General features: G+C 40.3%; 1 protein-coding gene across 1 annotated transcript in view; it reads left to right on the forward strand.

Moving 5' to 3' along the window:
* The window catches only part of LOC126183392 (uncharacterized), a 661,091-nt gene that overhangs the window by 555,435 nt on the left and 80,423 nt on the right, over nucleotides 1-25,233 (forward strand). Inside the window, exons 9-11 of the mRNA XM_049925338.1 lie at nucleotides 5,986-6,211; nucleotides 10,208-10,324; nucleotides 21,908-22,066. Coding sequence (XP_049781295.1) covers nucleotides 5,986-6,211; nucleotides 10,208-10,324; nucleotides 21,908-22,066 — 502 coding nt within the window. The remainder of the gene's footprint in view (nucleotides 1-5,985; nucleotides 6,212-10,207; nucleotides 10,325-21,907; nucleotides 22,067-25,233) is intronic.

Raw genomic sequence — 25,233 nt, forward strand, 5'->3', positions numbered from 1 at the left:
ATAACAGACTTAAGGGGCTTGTATGTGAATAACTGTCAAAAAAGCGATTGTTTAATTTTTGTTTTAAGAAATTCTCCATAGTTTTTGGAATAGGAAAAATTTTACTTCCAGGAAAATGGACCACAGAAAGTACCAAAATTAGAGGAATTTAAAAGTGGCTGCACACACACCATGACATTCCCAAGGCACACTGTCAGCTCTGTTAAAAATAAAGATTTGTTCTCATTTGTTTCATGACTTTTTAGTCATCTTAAGTTAGCTAACCCGTGAAAGCTTTACCGTTGCTTATCTTCTGTTTATACAGAGTGTTGAGTCATTGTTTGCTGTTGTTTTGGTGCAAATATTGCATTTACAGTGAAGTAATTGTGTACGTGAGTTTCTAATTGTGTGTGTTAGTTTCTTATTCCACTTGAAAACAATCAGAAGAATTAAGAAATAAATTTTATGGAAATTGGTTCACCAAATGGATTAACTCTGCTAATACTGAAATACAACATAATTCAGCACTTGAACAAGCTGCAACTACTCCATGTGAATCATAGCTAAAACTGAAATATTTTTTGGACAGTTGGCTTGACAGTATTAATGCTGATAATATAGAGATCCTAACTATTGATTCATATTGTGTTATTGTTAAACTCTCTGCTCTATCTGAACTAGAAATAGTAAGGACAGTGGCAATAGTGGTGTGAAGGTAGTTAGGGAGAGGTTGTGCAACAAAATTAAGAATTGTTTGTAATTTTTGTGATTTAACTGATTATGTTTGTACTTGTGACATAAGTAAACAGAGAGTGTATAACACAAATATTAAACTTGCTTATGCTATGAGGTGTATAGGCAAAGGGTACAGCAGTGCACAAATTTTCTGTGCCCTTTTGGACTTACCTCCCCCACAAGATTTCACAGGTACAATAAAATTATTCTACATACTTTAGAAGATGTAGCAGATGATATATGAAAAATGCAGTTCACAAAAGTGTAGACATGAATGACAGCAATACATGTATGTCTGCAACCGTGGATGAATCCTGGCAGCGAAGAGGTCGTAGTTCACTAAATGGTGTAGTGACAGCTACCTCTTTGGACAATGGTAAAGTCATTGATGTGGAATGTAGTACCAAGTACTGTCATGGCTGTACTAGTGGAACTGAAAATCATAAATGTTTGATTAATTTTAGTGGTTACAGCAGAGGGATATGGAATCTGAAGGTGTTGTGAAGATACTTCACAAGTCAATGGAGAAATACGGTATGATGTATATATCTTACCTAGGAGATGGAGACTCAAAAGGGTACTAAAAGGTTTGTGAATGACACAAAGATTGAAAAAAAAAATGGAATGTGTTGGACTTCTCCAGAAAATGTTAGGTACAATATTGAGGAATTTGAAGGGAAAGAAATTAGCTGATAGAAAGTGCATTAGTGGACATAGTCGGCTTACAAAGAAATAGACAGGTTGCAGCATTATTATGGACAAACCATAAGACAAAATAAAAATCAACTTGAGGGTATGAAAAAGGCAATTTGGGCTACCTACTTTCATAAATCCTTCACAGATGACAACCCAAGTAATGCATCTGCCCACCTGGCAGCAATTCATGGTGTGGCTACCAGAGGGCTGTTACTCAAGATGAGACCTACAACCACAAACATTCTTTTCCATTTGCTATATTGGAAGTTATAAAACCTGTACATAGGGATTATAGCGACATGAGGTTATTAGAGAAATGTTTTAATGATAATCCAAATGAAAGTTTCAACAATTGTGTATGGGAACGGATACCAAAAACTATTCTAGTAGGATTAAATACTTTGAAAATAGGTGTGCCAGACATCAATGATGGCACAGTGTCAAAGCTTAATGTAATGGAACTGATGGGAGTGCGTGGTGCTCTAAATATGCATAGAGCTCTAATAGTCATTGACCAAATGAGACTCTTCAAAGCAGAAAAATCATTATTGGAAGCAACCAAAGAAGCAAGAATGAGAAGAAGTGAAAAGGAGAAGTGAGGAAGACCAACACAGGAAACAAGATGAATATGGATGTGGGATTCACTAGTGCCATGCAAGTTTAATAGCAAAAGCAAGTTTTAACTTCAACTTGAATTTCCTGAAAGTTAAATTATTTCATTTTCTGGTACACTTTGGCTAAAAATTATTAAAGACTGAGAGCTGAAATTTTGTATACTGTCTTAAAACATGCTTAACTAAAAAGTAGAGTGCTCTTGTACCTTAACTTTGAAAATAAAATGCTTTTTTGAAGAAAAATCTTGAACTCATTTGGAAAAATTTTGATGATGATACTTAAATAGTTTTTGTAGCATAATTTTATGACAGCACCATGTTTTCAGTAGTCTGCTTTAAAGATAATAGTGCAAAGAACTTACAGGAAAAATTAAACCTTGTACTTTTTTTGCATTTTGAGTAATGTACACCTATGATGTACATATGTAATTAGGATGGTTTATTTCACTTACAAGAAAAAATACAATTCAAAGAAAGTGTGAGAGCTGAAGCTCTAGTTCATACATAATAATGTTCTTAAAAGATGGTAAGCATTATGTGGGCTTACAAATCTTATTCTTTGAGTTACACTGTTTAGAAAACTGACAAGTTTTTCAAGGTTTCTCCTGGTATTCATGGGCCAGTCCATCTTGATTGAGTGAGGAAGAGGGTCTGCAAGTGTCTTTAGGTATGCCATATCTAGCAGAAACCATGCATCAATGCTTAAATCCTGTAGTGGTGCCAGATTGCAAACGATGTTGATTACACCCATTGTTCCAAATAACCCCAGACATGTTCTGTGGGATTAAAATTGCATGATTTAGTTGGCCAGTCATGATGAGGAAGGATGCCTGAGTTTTCATCCAACCAGGAACATATGCTTGCAGCTCTGGGAGCACAGCTCTTATCACCTTGGAAGAGGGGAATGTCCACAGTGTACTCAACCCCAAAACATTAGGAAATCAACTTTGGCCTGAAATACACCCTCATTGAGCTATCAATGCACTCACATTAAAAAGAGGCAAAATTGTGACTCATCAGACTGTTCTACATACTTACAGTCAAATATTGTCCAGTTTTCTTGTTGTTGGACCCATAAAAGATGTGCAGTTTTATTAGCTGCTGTGAAAAATGGTTTTGTGCAAAGTACCTGACTCCAAATATACATTGCATACAGTTCCCTTCACAATATTAGCTTGGAAACTGGATGATATGGATCTCTATTCACTTTCAGCAGGTACTCCTGTCAGGTTTTGAAGCTGACTGTCATTGACAAGGTGTGACTCGTGTCTCCAGTCTCTGTAAGTTAGGACCTTTCCATCACCATTGTTCTTACACTGTGTTGCTAGACCAGGTGCTACACCATTCCTTGTAGACACATTAGATAGTCCATGTTAATAAACCAACAATTCAGGCAGCTGTTAATGGGCACATCAAAACATGGTATCTCCGTTCTGTTATTTTCTCACATCACTACACCAATCTGTCTTGTTGAGCTGATTCCATAAAAATGAGTGGCACATACACACCACTTCATTGCTATAACTTCTGTTAGTGGCAGGGGGCCACACAACCATCTGGCCTCAGTTCTACACTGAACAGTGCTCCAAAGTGGCCAGTGTATTTTATCCAGTGATCTCATAATCTTACTGCATTAGAGACCATTTGTAGAAGTTTAATAATAGCTAATTATTAATGTAGTTTCTAAGAACTGCTTACTTTTGTAATAGATTATACTTTTACTGATTCCATGCAATGAATATTCCCTTTCATGATGGGATCTGTGAAAGATGAGAATTGAATGAATGAATATTTTTCTCTCCTGCTGTTTGGTTTTGTTTTGCAAGAATGCCTCTGACCGCATTGGAATTTTCTTACTATCTTAAAAACAAAGTGGTTTAAGATGCATTCTGTAAGAGTCATAGATTCCATTCCTAGGACAGTTAGAGTTTAGATATAATTTCCAGAAAGTTAGGAACTAGGCTGTGTGTTTAGCAGGTGGTGCTGATTAGAAAGAACAAATGTTTAGAACACCGAGTGTGTCACACTAATGAGCTGTACCTTTATGTCCATGGCCTACTGCATGAGTGACTGCTGCCTGCTGGCATTGTGCACACATGATATGATGAGGAAAGCATATAAGTGGAGCAGAGATGAATGAGGAATAATTCTAACAACAATGTGGGCCAAAGATGAAATCCACAGACTTAGTGACTTTGACAAAGGACAGATTGTTATGGCCCAGTACATGTGAAACAAAGACCTTGGAAACAGAGAAGCTGGCCTGCCATTCACAGGTTGCTTTCATGAGCATATACAGAAAGGGGTTTGAGGCACAGTGAAACCACAAGTAGGCGATACAGTTTTGGATGGGCACACCTCATCAAAGGCTTCACTGCTCTGTAAATCAGAATAAGTGGTGATCTGTGGCAAATATGATGACAAGAGTGAAATGCTAGTGGAGGCACCAATGTTTCAAAACATACCATTTCATATAAATTGTTGACCTTGGGGCTCTGTATCAGATAACCCCTACAGGTTCCCAAGTTGACCCAACAACATTGCCAGCTAGGATTACAATCGGCATGGAATCATTGAGATTGGATCAATGGAAACCTATTGCCTGGTCAGATGAATCTGATTTCTTGTTACATCAGGTTGATGCTCATACCTGTATATGTCAAAGTCCAGGTGCAATATGTACCACACCATGGAATAGGCTGGCAGGGGCAGTGGTTTGCAGTGTGGCACATTCAGCTGCACTTCTGTAGGCCCTGTGGTAGTAATCAAACCCAACACAACAGCTGTGGACTATGGGAACACTATTGTGAGCATGGCATCTTCCAGTAGGAAAACTGTCCATGTCACCAGACCAGCATATTGCTACATTGATTTGAGGGGCATACAGTGAACTCACATTGATGTTTTAGCCACCAGATTTGTCTGATCAGAATTCGATGGAACATGGAACACATCTGGGACTCAATTGGGGGCCAGCTCCATGTTCGCAAACTACTGGTCCATAATGAATGGGAATTATGTGATGATGTCTGGTGCCACAAACCTCTGGAGACAACCCGAGGAATTGTCAGAATCACTGCTCTATTGTGTTCCAGTAGTGAGCCAACAGGCTATTAAGAGGATGGTCTTAATATTTTTGCTCATCAGTGTATGGTTCTGCTTTCTTACTTTTTGTAGGCTTGGAAATATTTCAGATCACTCAATTTCCCCTCCCCCCCCCCCCTCCCCTTTTAATATATAGCAAGAGAATATATTGTTCACATATACAGCTCTCATCACGCTATGGCTTTTCTGAATGCTGTTTGGCTAGATGTAGCTGTTTAACTGCATAATGTGAATTATATGAACACAGTTTATCATGAGTGTATACATTCTGTAGAAAGATGTTTCTCTGTCTCTGCAATGTGTTCTCTCAGGAGTGCTGCAATGAACTAAATTCAAGCAACCATGATACTTTGGCAATTCTCAACCCTAACTGTATGCTTGTGAGTTTTTGGCTCATATCTGAACAAATCTGTTGCTCCAGTTTGTATCTTTAATGTTAAAATACAGAAAATATTTTAAAGACTCTGATCACTTTTCTTAAGCACCTTTCTTTTGAAATTTATTGTTTGAAAGGTTACACTTATGTATTTATTTAATCAAAGATGCCACAGTAGCTCATGCTAAAATAGATTTATGTGGTTTACTTAACCAGCTTCATATTTATTTGTCATTTGATTTTTGTACTGTGGTTCTACTCTGTGTAACTTATTCTTTACTCTTATCATATGTTATAATTTTGTAAACTTTTCCTTGTCCTTATTCTTGTGGAAAGGGGTGTCTCCAGTTCCAAAAGTTTATTATTCTTCTATTTATTTTCTTATAATGTCCATTTACTATAACACACTATTTTAATGTATATAACCAACTTGTGTGCCTTTTAACGTTGTTTTACCTTTTATTTTGTGTCTTTTCTCAGAAGTGAGCCCGAAACGTTTCATGTATTATCAAGGACGAACATCCGACATACGTTTAGAAGCCTCAGACAGGATAACACACCAACTGGCCAGTCATATCTTCAAAATATTCTTAGAAGAAGTACTTGGATATGCTTATGTGTCTGTAGTAAAAGGGAAAGAATATAGCAATGAAACTGAGATATTGGGGCACCTTTCTGTACCTCTGAATGGCAGCAGTCCTGCTCAGTAAGTTGATAAAATTACTTTTACTGCATTACTAAAAGTAAAAAAAAAAAACTTGTAAACTACCACAAACTTGTAAACTAAGTGATTTAAAAAATACAGCACAGAGCACTGAAGATTAAAGTATAACATTTAACTTAATATTGTTCTTCAGTGTAATCTGAACTCTTAATTAGATATGCAGCAATAATTCATACCAATTCTGAAATTATTTTGTGGCAAATTATAAAATCAGCCATATGCTACTATCTTCAGTATTTGATCAACTAAAAATATGTTCTCACAGGAATTTAATGTTAAGATTTCTGTCCTGTGCTTTTATTGACTGAAGCAAGGAGTATGGTGTTCTTTAATCTGAAAGATAGAATTCATGTTTTCATATCCATTTAGGTATTTATTCTATATACTACATCTAGTTTCTCTTTAATGTAGTCTTCCACCTGTTACTTGGTTTGGATGTCCACTTTTTACACAATGTTCTCAGCTTCTTATGTCACCTCTAAACTGAACATTTCTTTTCTCTTGTATTAAACAGTGGAAAACCCAGGATGGAATAACAATGTAGGAAGAATAGATTGCTATGTCACCTATAAAGTGGACATTTCTTTTCTCTTGTATGAAAAAGGGAAAACCCACGATGGAATAACAATATAGGAAGGATAGATTGCTACTCAAGGCACTGAGTCACAGAAAGGCACAGTGAAAAAGAAAACTGGAAATATTTGAACTTTCAGACAAAGCCCTTCCTCAGAAGTAGAACTATCACACATTCATTCAACAACTCACAGACACATGGCTACTGTCTTCAGACGCTAAGGGCTGATTGCATCTGAAGTGAACAGCAATCTGCTGGGGTCAGTGATGAGAGTAAGGAGGAGGCATGTGGAGGGGATAGGATTGCAAGATAGGGGTGGAGTAAGATGCCAGTGTCACCTGTGGCAGGGTGCAGGGATGTGTTGGGGACAGGGTAGGGCTGCTAGATGCATCAGCAACTGTCTCTTGGGCACAGATTGGCAATGGAAATTCACGTGGACTGACAACTTGTTGGTGGTCACGCCCACGCAGAATGCTTGTGTGTCTGTAATAATTGGCTGCTTTCACAGCTGCTCCTATCTTGGATGGGAAAGGGGTACCTGTGGCAGGACAGGAGTTTGTGGTAGTGGGAGGATGTATGTTGCAGGTCTTGCAACTGGATCTATTGCAGGGATGTGATACGGAAGTCAAGGAGTTGGGATTAGGGGTGGAATAGAGCTGTACAAGGATATTGCATAGGTTGGATGGGTGGCAGAATACCATTGTGGGAGTGGTGGGGAGGACATTTCTTATTTTAGGGCAGGATGGGAAATAGTCAGAAGCCTGGTGGAGAATGTGATTCAGTTGCTCCACTCCTGGCTAGTACTGAGTCACAAGAGGAGTGCTCTTTTGTGGCTGGACTATGGGTATGTGAAGGATGTTACTTGACTGGTGAGGCAAGGCATGGGAAATCTGTTTCTGGACAAGGTTGGGAGGCATAATTTCGCTCTATGAAGGACTCAGTGAGACTTTTGGCATATTTGAAGAGGAGCTGCTCATCACTACAGATGCGACAGCCACAGAATGGTGGCTGTCAAAATTGTATACTTGATACGTTGCTGAGGAACCTACTAATGTTATCTGTAGTACAATGTGATTTACTGAGACATATTTAGATCTTTTAAAATGAATTTATGTTCCCTTGTAGTGACTCCAGATAAGTTAATCACTGCTACTTAAATGATTTTCACTCTGGTACAAATAGAAAATAGTGTGGATTGGCTGTTGAATGTCTGTGGATGTGACAGAAGTACAGGGTGACACAGAATAACAGGAATGTTTGATATGAGTAGTGGCAGCCATGGGCAGGTGGCAGCACTGTGGGTTCATGACAGTTAGTGAGTAACAGTCCGCCATTTCAGTAATCATGGATGAGTGGAATGGACAACAGAATGTGTTAGCCATAAAATTCTTTTATAAAAACAGTGATAGTTTGGTGCAGAGAGATTTCAACAATTTAGAATGCCATGATGCCATTCCATTGAAACATGCAATAAAATGTTGGATTAATAACTTTTAAGAGACTGGATCTGCCCTCAAGAAGAAACAAACAGGACGACCAAGAAGTGTGCGTTCTCCAGCAAACATTGACATTGTACGTGAGTCTGTCATACGGAACCCATGGTGTTCAATTTGTAAGCAAGCGGCAGTGTTGGTATGTCCTGAGAGAGTGTTTGCAGAATTCTTCATCTTGATTTAAAATTTAATCGTCCGAACTACTGAGGGTGCAACAATAGAAGGACAATGATTACTGGTTACGATTAGGATTCTGTTAACAAATGATAACAAAAATAAACAATGACAATGAATATCTAAACAAGTTGTGGATGTCAGATTAGGCACATTTTCATTTCACCATTACTGGGCAAACACAAATCCTAATGACGTTCATGAGCACTCTTTACATGCTAGTAAAGTGACAGTATGGTGTGGTATCTCATCACATGGGATTATCGGACCGTATTTTTTTGCAAATGAACAGGGAAACACAGTAACTGTCAATGCCAATTGTTACATGGAGATGTTACAAACTTTCATTATACCTGCATTGAACAACTTTCCAAATGTTCAAGAAGCCTGGTTTCAACAGGACTAAGCGACATCAAATGCTGCATGGCAATCAATGGCATACGTGCAAGAATTATTTGACGACTGTGTGATCTCACAATTCGGTAACACTCCCTGGCCCCCTAGATCACCAGATTTATCCATTTGTGATTTTTTCTTGTGGGGCTACCTCAAGAGCGAAGTCTACATAACTTGACCAAGAACCCTGGATGAGTTAAAACAGAGAATTTGGGATGAAATTCACAGTATCCCAGCTGAGATGCTGCAGCAATCGATGCAGGATCTCAACAACAGGTTTTATGAATGTATTCATACAGGAGGACGCCATCTAAAGGACATAATTTTTTAAAAATGAAAAATGCCATCAATGTTTCGTAAATGGCAAAATTGTAAAGTTTCAATTACTATGGGTGCAATTTCTTTCCTTCATCACTTCTAGTTTTATTGGATTGTGGAAATGTTCCCATTTTTCTGTGTCACCCTGCATGTATCTCTTAATAAAAGTGTAAATGTATAAAACTGAGCTGCAGTATACACTTATCCGTTTTACGGATTTTGGATATAGCTAAAGCTGAAAAAGCTTCTGTTCGTCAAAAATTTTAATGTTCTGATTGCCATATTGTTCAGAATTAGAAATACTCCCATATATTTGTACAGATACTTTATAATTGTACTAATAATAGTACAATTACATATCTGTCACAAATTTTAATTAGGAACTCATCTAAACTATAAATTCTCTTGCTACATATTTATGATTTATACCAAGAGAAGTTAGCAAATGCAGTGATGTACAGTGATGTACATGATCACAACACTAGGACAAAATATAATATTTCTGGCAAAAGAACAAAATTAAAAATGACAGTTCAAAGCCCATACACCAAAGCTTTTCTTTGATTGAACAAGTTACCAAACTGTCTAAGAACATGTAAGGGGAGTGCTAAGAACATGTAAGGGGAGAGGTTTTAACTTAAAATTAAAATACCAATTCAGTGAATTTTAAGACATTGCTTGTGATATGAACCATTAGTGTATCAGCTATAAAGCAACAAATGCATGAAGTAGATGCAAGCTGCAACATTTGTAGTATGTAACATATTTTGTAAGTATAATTGTTGTCATACTGTTATTTCTGATGTTTGCAGATGTCATCACTGTGATGGCTCCATGCAAATAAATAAATAAATGATGGGTGAATCATTTCACTTTTCGACAGGGCAAGGAATTTGGTTTCAACTGTTGTTTCCCTAGTATTGTTTGTATCTTTCTTCTGTTCATATGAGCAGTGTGACTCAAATTTTATGTGTATGGCTAATGTATTGTCTATTTCAACATTATGCATTTATTTGCTTGCAGACAACTGCCACCATCCATGATAAATGTTGAAGTGTGGCTACCAGCCCAATACAATGCTGCCAATTATTCTGAATATTACGGAGTGAAAGACTGTGGTCTGATTGCGCCTCCTGGAAGGTGAGTTTGTAATGTGACTAACCTGTGTTTGCTGGACCTTGATAGCTGCTCTTCTTGTGTCTGATATTTTTCTGTAATTTGGATTAGTGATGAGTATGATACCTTTACAAATTTATTGACACACACATTGACATGATGATCAGCTTTTATATAGTTGAAACATTAAACAGGTTATTTTTTCAACGTGTACAAACTCTGGCAATTGATCAATGAGAGGGTATGGAACAAAAAAGGTCTAATGAACCTATGTCTGGAAATGCATGGTTTCCATGCTAGAAACCATTTATTCAGTCATACATTGTTACAGAGACTGCAGTCTAATACACAATGTATTAGGCAGCCACAGTAACAGTATCTGTTGAAAATGGTTTCCATGTGCCTCAATGCATGCATGTACATGCTGTAGCATGTTCTGTCTCACAAATTCACATTTGCTGGGCTGCATCCAAACAGTGTCAAAGGCAGCATGAATGCACCCCTCCAGTGTCTGGAATGAGCTCTGCATACACAATACTTTTCAGATGGCCCCATAACCAGAAATTGCACTGGTTGGGATCTGATGAATGAGCAGGCCATGCAACTAGACCCCATCATCTGATCCATCAACTAGGGAAGACACAATTTAGATGCATCCAGATGTTAATGGTGAAGTGGGCTGGAGCACCATCATGTAGCAGCCACATAACCCTTCAAATCATCAAAGGCACTTCTTCCAGCAGGGGAAGCAAAGTCACCCACAAGAAATGCTGACAGTTCCAGCCTATTAGGCATCATGGAAGGGAGGCTGGTCCCAAAATATGGTCCCTAATTATCCTGGCCCACACATTCCAGTACTGATGCTGAAGACTCACTTTCAGTACCATGGGGGTTCTGCAAACTATTCTACTGGTGACTGTTATAAAAGTTGAATATACCACTTCATGTATAGGTGGCCTCATCTGTGAATGGGATAGATGACACAACTCCCAGAATCATGGTTGCCTGGTGAAGAAACCACTGACAAAACTGCTCCATATGTGGAAAGTCTGCTGCTAGTAAGCCCTGAACACCCTGTACACTTACATTGTTGTGGAGAATGTGCCACACAGTTGTCTGGCTTACCCTGTACTGACAGATCAACTGCCTGGTACTGACACAGCAGTCACCTTCCACTGTGTAATCACATTTTCCTCCAAAATTGGTGTCCAAACATTTCAAATATGTCCTTCATGATTTCCTGCTTCCTGAAATGACCCTGTCTCAGACAAACGGTGAAACACTGTTGCAAAAACTGAATGCTGTGGCTGTTGTCAGTGGGGATAGGTCTCCTGATACAACCTTGTTGCCCATCACCCATTGCCATTTGCCTTTCCACAAGTAAACACATCGTCAGCAAGCTCTCGATTCGAATACAGAAACATTGTGTACAATGCTGTATTACAACCACTATGTGGTGAGTGAATCAGACACAACATTACCAATGACTATAGCAGAGAGAGTGCTAGAGCATGACATGAGGGACAGCAACACCCTCTAGCAGGAAGCCTTGCATACTGTAACTGTCACTGCGTGGTCTTATTAGACAGCAGTCTCTGTTATAAAGTATGATTGAGTAAATGGTCTCTAAGTATGGAATTTCTGGATGTAAGTTAACCAGACCTTTTTTGTTCAACATCCTCTCATCGGTCAATATCTAGAGTTTGTACATGGTGAAAAAAATCACCCTGCATTCATACAGTTCAGCATGTACATTGAGCTACAAGGTATGTGACAGTGGCAACATATTTTTGGTACACTTTCTGTATACAGTCCTGATGGAAACACGGTGTGAAGCTAGATTCATTTACATGTTCACTCACATGAATGTTGTTCAATTTTCATTATCAATAAACTGAATAATGTTAAGAAAATATTTGAGATTGAAATGTTCACCATTGTAAGACTAGTCAGTTAACTGATCCATAATGACACAGAGTTGTACACATGAAGACAGCTATTCAGGGCTTACATCTACATCTACATCCTTACTCCACAAGCCACCTGACGGTGTGTGGCGGAGGGTACTTTGAGTACCTCTATCGGTTCTCCCTTGTATTCCAGCCTCGTATTGTTCGTGGAAAGAAAGATTGTTGGTATGCCTGTATGTGGGCTCTAATCTCTCTGATTTTATCCTCATGGCCTCTTCGCGAGATGTACGTAAGAGGGAGCAATATACTGCTTGACTCCTCGGTGAAGGTATGCTCTCGAAACTTCAACAAAAGCCCGTACCGAGCTACTGAGCATCTCTCCTACAAAGTCTTCCACTGGCTTAAATGAAATTTATAAAATAATAGCTGCTCTCCAACTGATGCAAGTAACTACATGATGTTCTTGAACTGACTGGCTCATGCAGACTCAGTCAAAGGATTTTCACAAAGATACGTGTACATAGATGTTAACAAATTGGTTAATGGGTGTTGACTGCCTAACTGTTACACATAGAAGTTCAGGACAGAGATGCTGACAAAATAAATGCAAGCCATGAACTGCTTGAAGCACTGTCGTGTTACTTGTATGACTACATATAGAAGTGCATATGAATAATTGTTAAAATTAGTTATTATGTTTTAATTTATAACAGGGAAGGTAGCAAAATTAGTGAACATGAAATTATAATGAACCAAAGAGCAAATATGTTTACTTACGAATTGAGCACTGGAAAAATTGACAAATGTGTAGCTATTATTTTGTGATTAATATGTATACTTCCATGGGGCTTCCTAGTTCCTGACAAAATTGTCTAAAATACTAAATTTTCCATGTCAGAATAATATCTTTCACTAGTGCAAGTGGGCATATTTGTAATAAGAAAAATTGGGGCTAGAAAACTGAATTCTGAAAATAAACACTTTTCAGAAATGGAACATTCTAGAAGATGAGAATTTTGACTACAAATAACTTTTGAAATTAGAAGCTCTCAGAAAAAAGTAAGGCGTTTACTGAAAAGACTAACCTAAGGATTTTTAGATGAGGTATCATGCTTCAATCAGAACCACCTACTAGCTCACTCTTAATTCTACCTCCACATTTTTGTACCTATCCTCAGATTATCAACATCACTAACTTCCAGGAACCATGCAATTCTGATCTTTATTTTACAATCTGCTTACTTGTGCATGTTTTTATAAATTTCATTTTGTAAATATGTCATCAACTGATTGATTATGCATTAGTTGAAGAGGGACAAATTCCAATAAATTGTGCAGTAGCCACCAGAAAGATCGCGAGAGGTGCACATCGGCACGGCGTGTCACGGACAACAACTGCCACAAGTTAAGTCCCGTCCACCAGAGGGCACGTGAGAATTCGGCCGTGCCCTCTGCTGGCGGAACAACAACTCAGGCAGCATGGGCCATGCCCAGTCAGTTCACATCGGGCAGGTCTAGCAGACAGTTCCCGGTCTACACTAGGTGAAGTGCGACGGAAACGTGAATCATCAATTGGCGACGAGTAGGGTCGTTCTTTTTCGTGTTGCATCGTTGTTCCAGTTTCACAGCTTATCCACAGCATGGAGGATTTAGTGTGGGTTTTGGTTGAGCAGCAGACAGAGCTCATGGCAACCATGAAAACAGTGCTTCCGGCGTTGCTCTCCACACAGTCTGCTCCAGTGGCGTTCCCTCCTCCCTTTCCCCTGTATGACGAGACGGCTGAGGATTGGGACGCATATGAACATCGCCTTTGGCAGCATTTCCAGGCATTTCATGTTGCCAATGCAGAGGTATGTCGTGCTCTTTTCTTGTCTTGGATATCTCCCTCACTGTATCAAGTTTTGTGGCAGATAGCATTGTTGCAGGAACCCTTGTCCTTGTCTTTTGATGCATTGTGTTCATTGCTGTCTTCATATTATCACCACCGCACGCATGTTGTGGCGGCTAGGGTTGAGTTCTATCAATGCAAGAAACAGCCCCATCAGTCTTACCAGGTGTGGGCCGCTAACCTGCATGGTCTTAGTCGCAAGTGTCATTTTGTCACGGAGCAGTTGCAAGAGTCGCATGCCCATGTTGTGGTGCGCGACGTCATTGTTCGTTCAGCCCCTGATAGGGAGGTCCGGCAATGGGCCCTGAAGTTGGAAGATCCTTCCCTTGAGGAAGTCCTGTCCATTGCTCAATTGTATGAAGTCTCTCACGCCCCAGGTCAACAGTTGGAAGCGTGGAGTGGAGCGACATCACGGCGGTTCAGGGCGGCGCGGTCGCATCCACTGCGTCCGAGGTGGACGACGTGCGAGCGGTACAATCCGGCCGTTACGGCCACTCCCGCATGGCGCGTAAACAGAGTTCTGGCGGCCAGCCCCTGTTACCGTCCTGTGCATCATGCTATATACATCATGATCAGTCAGAGTGCCCCAAGTGTTGGGCCGTTTGTCGCAAATGTAATAAAAAAGGACACATTGCTAAAGTTTGCCACTCAGCCTCAAAAGAATCAAAGGAAGCAGGTACAGATGACATGGACGTTGACATTCAGGAAGTTTCATCGGGCCAGGCTCCCGACGCATCAGCACACAAACTCTTTATCAAGGTGTCGGTTCGGTCGCGCCGATTACAACTGCAAGTAGATACGGGCGCAGCAGTTTCTTTGTTGAATGCACAAACTTACTCCAACCTTGGGTCGCCCCCATTAGCGCCAGTTTACCAGCGTCTATGCGGTTATGGTAACCAGTTCATTCCCCTACTGGGTCAATTCACTACCGACATTACTTACAAATCAGTTACTCGGCCTCTTAATTTTATTGTTGTCAGTGATGCAAGCTCCTCTAACCTTTTTGGATTGGATGCCTTTCAAGCTTTCGGTTTTTCTATCGCAGACACCATACAGTTGGTCTCCGAAGACGTTCCCTATCAATCATTGGAATCTTTGATCTCTGACTTTAAGGATATCTTTAAGGAGGGCCTGAGGCGTGTTTCAGACTTTGAAGCTCACTTGACGTTGAAGGCGTCGGCTCGCCCACGTTTTCTACATGCGTGGCAGATCCCCTTGGCTCTCCACCCTCAGGTAAAAGGAGAGCTAGACGGGCTGACAGCCCTCAGGGTCGTTCTTCCCATTTCTTCTAGTGAGTGGGCTTCGCCCCTCGTTATTGTCAGGAAACCTTCAGGAAAATTGTGTCTTTGTGGCGATTTCAAGGCCACCATTAATTCCCAATTGGTGGTGGACACCTATCCCTTGCCTCGTTCTGATGAATTGTTCTCCGACATGGCGGGAGGCCAATATTTTTCTCGAAAATCGATTGTTCGGAGGCTTATCATCAGATACCACTTGACGAGGACTCCAAACGGCTGGCGGTTGTCAACACCCCGTTTGTCCTTTACCAATACCAGTGGTTGGCCTTCGGAATATCCAGTGCCCCAGCGATATTTCAGCGTTATCTTGAGCAGGTCACATCGACAATCCCTCATTGTATTAATTACCTGGATGACATAATTGTCACAGGCCACAGCACGAAGGAACACTTGCACGACCTTCAAACCCTCTTTCTCAAATTCAGGTCCGTGGGCCTGTGTTGCAACCTGCATAAGTCGAACTTCTTCCAACCATCCATTGAGTATGTGGGCTACACCATCTCTCAGCACAGCATCCAGCCACTAGGAAGTTTGGTCCAAGGTATCGTCGACCGTCTGCAGCCCGCTTGACTGAAGGAGTTACAAGCTTTTTTAGGTAAGATTGCCTATTACCACCGGTTCATTCCCAGGGCTCCAGGGCTTCCACCATAGCCCGTCCCCTGTACTGCCTTCTGCGCAAGGGTGTTTGTTTTGATTGATCGCCTGCATGCGAGCGAGCGTTCACCTCGTTGAAGGGCCTCCTGATGTCAGCGCCTTGTTTGGCTACTTTTGACCCCAATAAGCCATTGGTCCTGGCTATAGATGCTTCGCCGTATGGGATGGGGGCGGTCCTGGCCCATCGCAACATGGATGGCTCCGAGCAGCCACTGGTGTTTGCGTCTAAAACTCTTAGTCCCGCACAGGCCCATTACTCCCAGGTGGAAAAAGAAGCTTTGGCCGTTGTCTATGCTGTTACCAAGTTTCACCCTTTCTTGTATGGCACAAAGTTTCAGTTAATCACTGACCATAAGCCATTAATATCGTTATTTGGACCCCCTCTCAGATTCCGGACAGGGTGTTCCACAGACTGCAGCGCTGGGCCTTGTTCCTCTCTAAGTACCATTATGGCATTCATTTTCGCCCTACCGGACAGCATGCCAATGCCGATGCTCTTTCCCATCTTCCAGTGGGCCCGGATCCTGAGTTTGATCGGGGGGAGATTACGTGTTTTCATTTGGATGTGGCATCCCGCCAAGTGGTTGATGGCTTCCCGATCACTAGTTCAAGTCACCAGGGAAATGGCAGCTGACCCGGTTCTCCATTGAGTAGTTCGCCTTGTTCAGCAGGGGTGGTTGTCCCGACCTCCAGGTCGGGCCTCGGACCCTCTTCGTAATTATTTTGTTCTACGAGACCTCTTAGTCTTGGAAGGAGTTCTCCTTCTGGCTACCGATGATACAGCTCCTCGCGTGGTTGTTCCTGCAAGTTTGCAAAGGGAGTTCCTCACGTTATTACATGAGGGGCACTGGGGTGTTTCCCATACTAAAACCTTGGCTCGCAGACGTGTGTACTGGCCCAGTACTGACAGAGAAATTGAGCACTTGGTGGCCGTCTGTTCCCAGTGTGCAAGCCAACAGGCATCTCCCAGGTCAGCGTTCTCTTCATGGTCACCTGCAAGCCAGGCATGGGAATGTGTTCACATAGATTTTGCGGGCCCATTTCTCAATGGCTTTTGGCTCATTGTCATTGAAGCTTATTCCCGATTCCCATATGTGGTTCACTGCTCCTCAAGCACTTCAGAAGTTGCAATCCAGGCACTAGCAAAAATCTTTTCTGTGGAAGGTCTGCGAGTCACCCTGGTATCGGACAATGGACCTCAGTTTATTTCGCAGACCTTCCAGGATTTTTGTAGGCACTTCGGTATTTGGTACATTTGCTCTCCCCCCTTTCATCCACAATCAAATGGAGAAGCCGAGCACGTGGTGTGCACATTTAAGATGCAGATGAAAAAGTATGTGCATGAATTTCCTGCGGAGGAGGCGTTGACATTTTTCCTTATGGCATACCGGACCACACCAATGGGAGAATACAGCCCCGCAGAGCTACTCCACGGGCGCCAACCTAGAGCTCTGCTGCACTTCCTCCGGCCTGGTCCTTGCAAGTCTTCACAAAACAGGGTACCCGGCTTTCCACTGGGTATGTCGGTCTGGGCACATGGGTTTGGTCGCAATCCACGTTGGATACCGGCGGTGGTCCTGCGCCACAATGGCCGCCGGCTCTATACCTTACAGACGGGGGACCGGGAGGTACGTTGTCATCAAAATCAGCTATGTCCACATTTGGGCACCCACCTTCGGGTGCCAGCTTCCCCATTGCCAGCACCTGTGTTGTTTTCTCAGGGGACGCTACCGCCCCTCCCACCTGTGACTCTGCCACACTGCGATGGTTCTCAGCCATGGCGGCCTCCAGTAGCTCCAGCACCGGCATCGCCATCGTTAGAGATGCCCAGGCGAGAGCTGGCCCCCTCTTGCAGGCCCGGGTTCTCAGGAGGCTGGTTCATCTGTGGTCGTCCCTTCCCCATCGTCCCCACCACTGAGTCTTGCCCCTCCCGAGGTGGACCGGGATCTGGAGTTCGATGGCTTGTAGCCCGTTCTGTCCTGGGCTCCAGTGGTGGGACGACAGGGGCCTCTTCGTGTGGGTCACTTCCAACTGTATTCGAAGGTTCCGGCTCGAGGGTTGGCAGATCCCCCCAACTCCAGCCTTCCAGTGGACATGGAGGTCACCCACCTACTGCACGACGCTTCACCTTCCGACGCAGTGGATCACAGTGGCTTCACCCCCCCGAAGGAGGAAGAGTGCAGTAGAATTCGGCCGCGCCCTCTGCTGGCGTAACAACAACAACTCAGGCAGCACGGGCCGAGCTCAGTCAGTTCACATTGGGCAGGTCTAGCAGACAGTTCCCAGTCTACACTAGGTGAAGTGCGAAGGACTTAGTAATTAATAGACAAGTTTCAACTGGCAGTAGCAATACAGGTACCATTATGAGTCAGTAGCCAACTGGTAGATACTGTGGTGCCAGAGCATGACATGCATGCAATGGATTGACCCTCTCCTTGCTTGATGCCACTAATGTCACCTCCCTCTGCATTAATATTCCTCACACAGGTCTACACGGCTTACCCTTTGGTGGACATACACTTAACCGGCATCAGCTTGAAAGCAGATGTGTGAACCACTTCCTTATCAGTTTAATCATTCTTCTATATTAGTAACTATTTCCTCTTGGAAGATATTTAGACAAGTCATAGTTGGAGACATGAGAAGCTGAAAACAGCACTTGGAAGTAGTGGGGCTCAAGCTCCCATCCAGACATCCAAATTAAGGCTCTACATAGTTTCCCTAAATTACTTTAAGACAGAATCTGAAAGGACAAATAAATAAAAAATAAGTACCTACTTATATTTTGCCATAAATCATTATGGTGTATCAAGAATGCGAGGGAAAATCAGTTCCTCATCTAAGTCCATTTTCACCATCTGGACCCATGATGAAGCTGAACTGTGGATTTTTGTAGGATATCTGAATTTATTTTTAAATGTCATAGTCAGCAGATTTTTTCCAGAGCCTCATTGCCACTTCCCTAATGTTGGTCTCCATCTTACTGATAGCAAGCTCCATATTTGATAACATGTTCATTCCCAAACAATCAGTATTATTTTTTTATTCACATTTACCATCATATGCATGCGGAATACTCCTTTGTCCACAACCTTACACTCATGGAGATGTTTCTCTTCAAACACTGATGCAGTATAAATACACAACAATGTCTCAAATTCATTTACTTCTTTCTATTGGAAATCCATCTGATTCACAGTGGGCGTTTGCCATCTTAGCCAGCTGATGACTATTATAATACAATAAAGGACTGTGTCTTTCATAAAATGATACTAGCATGATTTGGAATATTTCATATGATGTCTCCAAAAGACTTTTTTTTTCCATAGGTGTTGAAATACAGCACACCATAGTATTGTCCAGAAACTACCAAGACCAGTGTCAGCCTCTCATTCTTAATAAAATTACTTTCAGACAATAAGTCCCTGTGCAGCACACCTGCTCACTCTGGGGGTCACATCTTTCGGACTATGCTTGCAGCAATAATTGTCCTGTTACATTACCAGCTGCCATGCTGTTTTATCAAAGGAAGCACCAGCTGTGAGAAAACCATGTTGTACACCACAGCTGGTTCTTGGCTTCTGTGACACATCCGAACTGAAATTACAAAATCCTCATGTAGTTGTCTGTCTTATTTCCATTTTTGTTTCCTCCCCATGTCTGTTCTGTGATTGTTGATTGTGTTTCCCTCCTTCGGACTAATAAATTTGTTTGTTTTTCCCTCTTTTTTTTATTTTAATGGATTTAACTTTCCTTTCTTTTGGCTTCTTCCTAAGTACTGCCACCTTCTTTAATATTCTGTCTTTTTCTCACCTATGGTTCTGTACCCATCTGTTCCTTTGTTGAAGATTTCCAGCTCATCCTACTGCCGTCTCTCCCATGACCAGAGGTATGTTTCCAGTCAGTGTCATAATAGTTCTATTTCTTTATGCCCTTTTGTCCTGTTTGCAAATAAGAAATATTTGCTTCTTACAGGAGAAGGGGAAAAATTGTTGGCATAGGATAGAGGCACCACTGATCACAAAGAAATGTGGTTTCTGTTATGTTGGTGGGTGCATATTGAGCAATAACATTAGTCAAGTATCAACTTGATCTGTGAAAAGTTATGTTTAGGCAACATTTTAAAGTGGTCATGTTGTCTGTTTCATTCAAATGAATCACAGTCACAGGAAAAGCATGTGGTAGACATTGGTTCATTAATAAGATACTGGGAAAATTTAGTCTGTCTTCAGAGAAAATTGTCTGAAAACCACCAATGCAAATTATTGTCCATACCAAATAGGAATAATGGGGATTTTGAACATTTACAAATAAGAACAGCAGAAATTGTTAGGTTTATTTGACCCATGGGAGGACATTGTGAAGATGTTGTAAAACTTAAACTGGCAAACACTTCAAGATAGGTGCCATCTATCCTCCAAAAGCCTACTTATGAAGTTTCAAGGTTTCAAGAACCAGCGTTAAGTGAGAAATCTAGGAATAATCAATGATTGCCCCCCCCCCCCCCCCCCCATGTATCATTACTGTAGGGAACAAAGGCAAGACTACTTACAGCAGACACAGAGGCATTTAAGCAATCATTCTTCCATGTTTCACTTGTTGATGAAATGAAAATACCCCAGTAATCGTCAACCATACACTTCACACTGGTTTGCTGAGTGTAGATGTAGATGAATTAAGTGGGATATGGTACAGTTATAAATTTTGTTGTTTTCGGCAGTTTATCACCAGTAAGGATTCATCTACAGTAAGCAAAGGTTTGTAGGAGTCTGTTCATACATTTTCAACATTTAAGAAATGTGCATCTGAATTCAAAAAGGGTGTGCTTCTCTTGGTGGGCACCCATCTGAAGAATTTCCCAAAACTACAACCAGAAATGAAAATATCAAGAAGATGATACCATAGGAATATCAGTTGAAAGCATATGGTACATTTCAACATGAAGAATTAATAATGAGAAAACTTTTTGCAAGATTAATGCTACAGTATTTTTTTTCTCTCCACTGACAAATGCAAATGTGGAAACTAGATAAAGGAAAAGTCTACATCTACATCTCAGTTTCATGTGCCAAAAAGAAAGGCTTTTGTTTTCTGGGATGCACAAGGGGAAATTCTTCTTATTGCATACCTTGCAAAGAATAATATAGTAAATGGAAAAATACCATGTGAATCATCTAGGTCAACTATGTTGAAATATAACAACATTTTTGACTTAGACCATAGTCTTTCACCAATAAACCGGCAATTTTATCTTGCCTCTGTTATACCTGCTGTGGCTGGCAGATAGTAGCTAGGCTATCTGTCTAGTATCTGATTAATACACATGGATTTTATTAAATTATGAGATGGACATTTTGTCTGCTTGTGTCTGTGTATGTGTGGATGGATATGTGTGTGAGTGTGAGTGTATACCTGTCCTTTTTTCCCCCTAAGGTAAGTCTTTCCACTCCCGGGATTGGAATGACTCCTTACCCTCTCCCTTAAAACCCACATCCTTTCGTCTTTCCCTCTCCTTCCCTCTTTCCTGATGAAGCAACTGTTTGTTGCGAAAGCTTGAATTTTGTGTGTATGTTTGTGTTTGTTTGTGTGTCTATCGACTTGCCAGCGCTTTTGTTTGGTAAGTCTCATCATCTTTGTTTTTAGATATATTTTTCCCACATGGAATGTTTCCCTCTATTATATTCATACTATAATTTTGTAGATTTCTTAGTACTGTGCAAAATTCAGTAAAAATAAATAAGCACATTTGTTACTGATTTAGGAAGTATCTCCCATATTCTTAAATTTACTTGGTTGCAATGTCCAAAATAAATACAATAAAATGTCTCACATGTTTTTTACCTTCTAATTATTTTAGATTTGGTTGGTTTATTCCATCGAAGCTCTCATATATGACACCTGGTATGGACCACTGGAAATTCTTCACAAATCCTAAAGAAGTTAGCATATTTGATGTTAAAGGTGATAAAGATATGGATTTTATCCGAAAGCATATGAAGGATAAATCAGCGAACAGGTATAATAAAATTAATCACTCCTATTCTTACATGTAGAGGCTTTTCACATCATATCAATATAAATACTTTTCACATAATTTAATGTGTATGCATAAGCCATAAGACTGTGCTAATGTGATATCAAATAATTAAAAATTGTCTAGTTATCAGCTGCAGGGACGAGATCAACCACTTTGGAGTACACGTACATACAAATGTGGGCTCTAGGCCTTTCAGTTCACCACTTGGCCTTCATTGTCCTCCTCATTGACTCAACTCAAATGTTTACTTTCTGAATGCTCTTCTCAGTTTTGTTCCACTCATTTCCCCCTACTTCTTCCTGAGTGTTTTCTCTTTCACACATTCCGTTGTTTTCTGTCTGTTATTAAAATGATTTGTTATATTTTCCTGGGCTTTAGTTTACATTTGTCAATATTGTTTATCCATTACACTCTTTTCACCTCTAGCATCTTCACACACACACACACACACACACACACACACACACATACACATATAAAGAGAGAGAGAGAGAGAGAGAGAGAGAGAGGGGTATGGGGTGTGCATGTGTGTGTCAGATTTACTGTGATTTCCTCTGTCGTTTCAGTTGGTGGATTGGTATTATCCTTCTGTTTCACATAGTTTCAACATGTGAATTTATCTTTGACATTTTGCATTGACGTAAATTGTTATCTGTACTATAATGAAACTTCACTGAAAATGCAATGCTGTTATTATTACTTTCTTTTTACTATAAGTTTAAGATCAGTAGGTTTTCTTTCTGTGCATAACATAAATAGCAAATATTGTTTACAGCTCTTTTTTAAATGAAAATAATTTAAGATTTCCATAATATTAACCACACCTGTTGATCTGTTGACTTGGTCACACATCCTTTTCTGTAAAGCTACTCATAATAAGAGAGGCTCAGGACCACACAAGGTGGCACAGTGGTTAGCACATTCAACTTGCATTCGGGAGGACAGTGGTTCAAACCTGCATGCAGACATCCTGATTTACGTTTTCTGTGATTTCCCTTAATCACTTCAGGCAAATGCTGGGATGGTTCCTTTGAAAGGAAGCAGTCGATTTCCTTCCCAATTCTTCCCCAGTCCAAAGGGATTGATGACCTTGCTGTTTGCCCCTCCCCCAAATCAACCAACCAGAGCTTCAGGGATGTGAAATGAATAGCATTATTGTAGATATGCAGATAAAATAATCTATTTCTGTATGTTGTTGTTGTGATCTTCAGTCTGAAGACTAGTCTGATGCAGCTCTCTGTGCTACCGTATTCTGTAAGTGAACTGTTTATTATTTCAAAGGTAATTTCCATAACTATTAACACATTTATCCCACTATGAGACAAGATGATCAATGCCTTCACGGAAAAATGATTCTGGTTTGTGGGCTCACATATTGCCATGTTTGTTTTGGTGCTTACATATCCCTCATGCAGTCCCAATCTCTCCCATTGTGATTTACATATTTTTGATGCACTGAAGAAAACATTTGTGGCTGTTGATATGCTTTCAATGAAGTAGTGCTCACCTGGGTACAATCATGATTCTGTAGGCTATAGCAAACATTTTACCATGAAAGCACTGAGCATCTTGCCTCACAGTGGGATGAATGTATTAATAGTTATGAAGGGAATTATGTACAAAAGCTAATGAGAAACACTGCTCCAAAACAATGGCCAGATGATTACTTAAAGTTTGTTCAAATGTCGAAGTCTCAGATGGCTGTTGATATTTATTAAACATTTATTTATCTAGGGGTGAGAAATCATCACACAGGGGGCTCTGTGCTTCAAATTATGTCTTCTATGAGGAATCTTGCAATTTATGAAGCTTTGGCAGTTGGCACAGATTTTGTATCAGCATGGTGGATAAGGCAGTAGTTTACAGTATTATCCATCTATTGCCATTTTTTCATTTTGTGAACCTCTCCAAGAGATAGATTCAAGTTGGGTGGAATGGCATCGCAGCATTGGTATGAATCTTTTACAAAAAGTAATTCCTGCTGTCAGCTTCATATATATTTGTACAGATATGGACCATAAATTTAGATACAGTACACAAACAATGTTCAATCAAGAAAACTATAACATTCCTAGTGAACAATTCATGTATTTTTATTTTTTTCTCAGATAGTTGTAAAGTTCAGTACCTTGATTAAACTGTGCATTTTTAAAGGTAGAGATGTACACTTCCTTTGAACAAGAAGTTTCATTTATTCATTGTACTATGAATACGGAGTTTTGCTGAATTTAGTAATATTACTTTTAACAAACTTACATATTTCCAGTATGTAAATATTCCCTAAATGAATAAACTATTAAAGGCAGAAAGATATGCTTTATTTGAACAAGTAGTTTCATTTTATGTATTGTACTATGAATACAGAAATTAACACATTTGCTGAATTTAGCAATGTTACTTTTAACAAACTTACGTATTTCCAATACGTAAATTCTTCCCAGTGGTAAAAATAAAGAGGGTGTCTGCAGTTGTATGTAGGCTTTGCTTTGTGCATTACCCTTACGGCTCTTTTCCAAATGAGGAAAATGTGTGACCCATTTGGAGAGTTTCCTCAGAATATTATACCTTACTGCATTACAATATGAAATGTTGTATAGTGTATTGTGTGAACAGCTCTGGGTTGGTGAAGTACACAAGAACATGTGAGGCATAGCATGCTTTCTTCAGCTTACTGTAAGTTTTGCTGATGTGTGTTTGCCATTTTAAGTTATCATCGATCTACAGGCCTAAAAATTTTGTTCCTGAGGTGGAGTATATTTTTCAGCCATGAATTTTCACATCGGATTAAATTTTCTTGGTTCTTCAATGACAGTCTTCAAATGATGTTTTTTATGTGTTAGGAGATGTGAAAGGATTAGAGTACTTGTTGCAGTGAGAACGGTGCTGATTAGAATTTGAGCGTTTCAGGAGATTGTGAAAGAATGTTTCCTGTTGTGAGAGATTTCTCAAGTATGTTAGTCAGTTAAATGATACTTTTTAAAAGTCCATAGAAACAAAAGAATAATTGAAGTGTGTTTGGAACTGTATGAGTGTTAGCATTCTTCTGCTTAATATGAAAATACTGGAAAAACAGGTTGCAATCAGTAAGCTCTTTTTGTTAATAGGACTATTAGAAATTTTAATATTTGTTCTTCTGATTTTTTTTC

This window comes from Schistocerca cancellata, chromosome 1 (genome assembly GCF_023864275.1).
Source record: "Schistocerca cancellata isolate TAMUIC-IGC-003103 chromosome 1, iqSchCanc2.1, whole genome shotgun sequence".
Classification (NCBI taxonomy): domain Eukaryota; kingdom Metazoa; phylum Arthropoda; class Insecta; order Orthoptera; family Acrididae; genus Schistocerca; species Schistocerca cancellata.